The sequence below is a fragment of the Vanessa cardui genome, chromosome Z, assembly GCF_905220365.1.
Source record: "Vanessa cardui chromosome Z, ilVanCard2.1, whole genome shotgun sequence".
Classification (NCBI taxonomy): Eukaryota; Metazoa; Arthropoda; class Insecta; order Lepidoptera; family Nymphalidae; genus Vanessa; species Vanessa cardui.
Genome location: NC_061154.1, coordinates 11406766 through 11411884, shown reverse-complemented (window position 1 = coordinate 11411884; position 5119 = coordinate 11406766). Strand labels below are relative to the sequence as shown.

Sequence of the window (5119 nt, the reverse complement as noted above, 5' to 3'; positions counted from 1 at the left end):
TATTCACAAAGTCAAAAACATTATAAAAAACAAAGGTACGAAATTCTATATAATATTATTTTTATTCATATTGTTATAAATGAATGTGTATTGAGATGTTTATTCATAACACGCGTTGCCATTTGTATCACTCGTATTAAGACGTGATAGATAAATGCTACAGCCAATACTGAGATTATTATCTTCATTATTATTCGAAGAATACAGACAGTCACATGTGTAATGAACTACTTTTCTATTTATATCATCAAATACTGACATCTTCGTAAGATAATACACTAATTTAAATGCTTAATTTAAATGCTGCTAATGCAACAGTATTATATTTCCCACACTAATGCTATCTTACATTATATCTTTGAAGAGTACTTCAAAAGCCTAGTCGTCTAGGTCCAGAATATGGCGGATATCATGCACAGACAACTGCTACATTATAGGAAATTATGTACTTCGGTTTCGTGTTATCGATGAGCTCCGTGGTGGTATTCGAAAAATTTTCAGGAGTCCGCTTTGGCAGAATTATGATCCAAACCTTGTAACAGAGAAAGGCAAGGCGCACTGGGTTTAAGCGAAGTGGTGTTATGGTATCAGCAACGAATAGTATGCTCACAAAAGCATCCTTGGTCTTACTTTACCGAAGTCTGGATGAGACGAAAGCAAAGAGTTATTCGACTTACATAGCTAATGACAGGTCAATTTTATACAAGATGGTGGGCAAGATGGTCTCGGACTACGATTTGCTCTAACGAGGAGTGCTCGTTGAGATTAAGTTCTACTCCCGAGGATAGCTCCGCTATGAGTTTACAGCAGTCTCGACTCGACCCAGAGCCTCTCTGCTCGTGTTATTGGGTAATCTACTAATTGGTTTGAGAGCCCAGGGATTCTTTGAGGGTTGCCACTACGTGATTTTTGACAAAAATTAGAAGATTATCGTAATTGTAAGGTGAAGTAGAGGTACATAAAAACAATGTCTAATAATATGTTAAGACAAAGTTAAGACAATAATTTTATCAATTTTATATTATTAAATGTTATATGTCAAATTATAATTATCGTAGTTGCAGTCGTTTTATTTATTTATTTAAAATATTTACCAATATAGTAGTCATCCTCCGAGGAGCAAGTGTCAACTCAGCTTGTGATAAACAAACAAACAGTAGTTATAGAGAAATTTTGTTATATGATCATACGGTAAAAGTTTATTTTAGAATATGTAATGCAGAAAAGAGCAGCTCTTATGCGATGCGAGGCTAATGGGCAAATACTTGTATTGGCACTGCAGATATTTGTTTCAATTTGGTGTTTTACCTTTGAGTCTCCGACTTGTGCCGTCGAGGGTATCGCGAAATGAGTCAATAGTCCCATAACAAGTATAGATAAAGATTATTTACTTTTAAATTTTTAGGAATATTAATTAATTTATAATTGTTTATTTGTATACTGTAAGTTAATAATTATACATTTTACAGTTGGAAAATGTTTGGTAAATAAGAAAATATTATAGTTATTGGTATGAACTTCATAGAATGACATTTATGATGAAGAATTAGTCATTTTACAAACAAAATAATTTATATTAAAACAAGGTATATAAGATAAAAATACAGAATGAGAATACAAATAAAAAAGACACAATAATTTATATTCTAATATTTCTTATAGAACAAATTGTTTTGTCAATTTTAATGATAATAAAACTTTCCATATATTTTATCAGATCCGTAAGAGCCGAAACACTTCATTAAAGTCCTTTTTTGTTTATTCTTTCAACAACTTCGTCGAACTTCTTATTCGTTATAAAAGCAGGAATTTTAACAATTCTTGTCGGACAACAACAATCTCTAGTTAATTCTTTTGAACCTAATATAACATCGCCATGTCTTCTTTTTCTATTTAATATTAATGTTTCGTTAATTATTTTTCCTGTATTCTTATTTTTTCGAATTATATTTTCATCAAAATCTTCTTTTAGTTTCATCAATTCATTGTCTTTAATGATACCTTTCAAATTTTGAAAGTAAATCATATCCTTATTGATTTCGTATTCCATATTACATTCTTTAACAACAAAATTTAATTTTATAATTTGTTCTTGTTTTGAATTGAGATACTTTATATAATCTTTTAATTTTCTTGCAAAAAATAAGATGCAAGAAAAGAACACATGAAAGGTATGTATGTACAGTATTTATTATTGGTTTCGCATATGTTTCGTTTATGTTACTACACCAAATAGATGATATGAGCATATTTTGCATATCTAATATAAAACTTAATATTGATTAGTTACAAAATATATGAGAAGAGAAAAAAAAAAAAACTAGAATGATAATTTTGAGGGCAGGAGAAATAATTGACGAAGATAGCGAAACAAGGACAAAACTTTTAACAACTGAAGCGGACTAAAGTTCCGCCTATGCCTAGCATACCTAAGTGGTGATCTCGTCTGTATTCTGATGAGAATTTAAAATTTCAAACGGCTACTTTCACAAATGACTACTAATTATATTTAATAAGTATATAATTAATATTAAAGTCTCAATTATATATAAATTAATTCTACAAACGACTACGTTTAATTGTGGCAAGAATAGTAGTAGAAATTTCATATCTAAATCTCATAAGCAAAAATGCACAATGGTGACAGACTGCACATAACGTGTGTTATACATTCAATGAAATAATATCATCCATATGGGAAAGAGGTGGGGCTGGTGTAGCCTTGTTCTTTTTCCTATCTGTGACATGTTGTACACAAAATGTTAAGATGATCGATTGAGAACTTAAGCCGTGAATGCGTAACACCAAACTAATGTGTCCATTAATTATAATATTAGGATTACCTTTATTCGGCGGACATTCGCACTGAATTCTTGGTAATTTAATTGGTATTAAATTGTTTTCATATCTCCGGAAGAAATGCTCAATAGGTGCTTGGGGCATCGACCATGACCAATGTTCCCAGGGTAATGCTGCTTGAACGTTAAAACAAGTGCTTGACACCATCATCAAGATTGACTGAAACATAAATCATTATCTTAAGTTATGTTAGGTCAGATTATTATTAAAAGAAAAAATTCATAGTATTTTTGCAGTTAAATATTTAAATGCCGTCCGTATGTGGTCAGTAGTACATAGGTCACGTAGAAGCCCAGACTGTATTTGGAATACCTTGATGATGATGATTTCATCCTTACCGATATCGTTCACGGTACTCAATTTTAAAGGAGACCGACCAACAACTCAGGACATATTATTAATTATATTGCTCACGAGTAGAAGACAGACCATAGAGGAGTTAATATAAGTAAATATTAAGAACTTTTTTTAAACATAATTGGTAGGATATTAGAGTTAAAGAATAGATCTCAAAAATTATTGCACCATAGATACGTAACAATGGAATAAAAATCCCAAAAAGTTGGCTACTAACAACAGCACGAAAAAACTATTAATTTAAAATCCGTAAGGACTTTTTGCTAAAATAAAAGCTATGAAGTTGTTTTCAAAATTTTATTTTTAAGGAAATTAATAACATAGCAACTGAAGTTCATTATTATTATCGAGTAAGCAGCTGTACACTTCACTTTAATGTTATTTTCATCCAAACGGCCAAGACGTTTGGAAACTTTTCTTAGAATTCCTATAGGATGTGGGAGGAAAACGACGTTTAAGTGTTTCTTCCGGTTTGGGAAAGTAATTGCTTTCACTAATATTGAATATATCACCTTTAGTCGTATAAATTTTTTTGTTAAAATTTACTTTACTAACTCTATGCGAACATTCTGGCCTTACGATCGGTGCTCTCAATTCTTCACCAGACGTTGTAGTATAAGGAGGACATAGCGTGTATGGGTGTCTTGTTGTACTTTTCCTAAATGGAGCATTATCTTCCGATGAAAATCTTTTCTCATTATCTCTTGGGTAGATAGATTTATACACAGTTTGACTTCTTTTTAATCCAACGTGAATTGGGAATAACATAACAAAATTATTAACATTTGATTCGCACTCTCCCTTACACAATTTAAAAGGTGCAGTAAAAATTAGACTTTCTGGTCGGACGGTTGGTTCTAAAACAAGCCATATTACTCTTTTCAATAGATCGCCACTTCTACATAACTCATTGGTATTTAAGAACAATTATATACATATGTATTTATAATTATACGTACATGTTTATGTAACTGAATCCTAAGGAAACATAAGAACTGAACGGAATTGAAATTAAAAAAATGTGAGCTGGAGAGTTTACTATTATATATACGAAATCGGAACGAACAAGACCATAAAAGAGAATATAGTTTTAATTAATTAAATTATTTTTAGTTTGAGTTTTAAATTAATAAAGCAAAACTAGTTTTATGGTTAATGAAACGTTTAAAGTTTCACTTACTTTTGCCATTAATAACTTCTTGTATAAATTTCTCTCCGTTAGTGGCATTTTTATTTTCTTCATCTAATATATCTTTTGAAGAATCCGTTGAAGCTATTGAAATATAATCTAATAAAAATATTGTTGGGTAAGCCAGTAGTAAAAACATGCTATAAAATGTACTCATTCGATATCGTTCGAAATGTGTATGCATCATAATAATATTGAGAAAAAATATTGATTTATACCTAGATTGTGATTTAAAAAAATGCCTCTTTTTAATAATACAGTATTTATTTTATGAAAAATCATTTCAAAGAAAGAATTTGGTATTTGCTTTTATTAGATGATATATGGGTGGAATAAATAACAAAAATGAAGCTACAAATAACAGAAAACACATTAAAAAGTGTAAACAGGCTAAATTGAGTTTTTGACGTGTGAAATCTTTGCAGTAATCTGTGGGAATTATTTCGTGAAAAGGGACGAAATTGAGTAACAGGAAGCAGGAAGCGCGCGCTATTTGGTTTGACCAATGAGTGGCCGCTTTTTGCTTTTATCCAAGGTGAGATGTCAGGTGTCATCAGCTGAATATTTTATGTCAAAATATACTGTGTGATATAATCTAAATTAAATAGTGTAAATGCTAATATAACAGATAAAATAAAATTTAATATTTATTTAATGTGAAGATTAATACTGTTTGTCAAATAATTTGTTCTAAAGTTGTTGGTACGCACGCCC

At 30.4% G+C, this 5119-nt stretch overlaps 1 protein-coding gene across 2 annotated transcripts; it reads right to left on the bottom strand.

Moving 5' to 3' along the window:
* Positions 1–1451: 1451 nt before the first annotated feature.
* LOC124543374 lies at positions 1452–4548 on the bottom strand. Of its 2 annotated transcripts, XM_047121575.1 has the most exons (3): positions 4397–4548; positions 2844–3018; positions 1452–2058 (listed from the first exon to the last, which is right to left on the bottom strand). In XM_047121575.1, the coding sequence occupies exons 1-3, from the start codon at positions 4457–4459 to the stop codon at positions 1742–1744; spliced, it is 555 nt and encodes a 184-aa protein (XP_046977531.1). In that variant the 5' UTR covers positions 4460–4548; the 3' UTR covers positions 1452–1741. The 2 variants fall into 2 exon arrangements, with proteins under 2 accessions (XP_046977531.1, XP_046977530.1); XM_047121574.1 differs by lacking the exons at positions 1452–2058; positions 2844–3018 and adding an exon at positions 3550–4073.
* Positions 4549–5119: the final 571 nt, after the last annotated feature.

Bases quoted from the DNA above. Each gene is read 5' to 3' on its own strand.
- LOC124543374 (XM_047121574.1), bottom strand. From the start codon at position 4,544: ATGTTTTTACTACTGGCTTACCCAACAATATTTTTATTAGATTATATT. The intron at 4,074-4,396 runs GTAAGTGAAACT...GGCTTGTTTTAG, and splicing joins AGAAGTTATTAATGGCAAAA to AACCAACCGTCCGACCAGAA.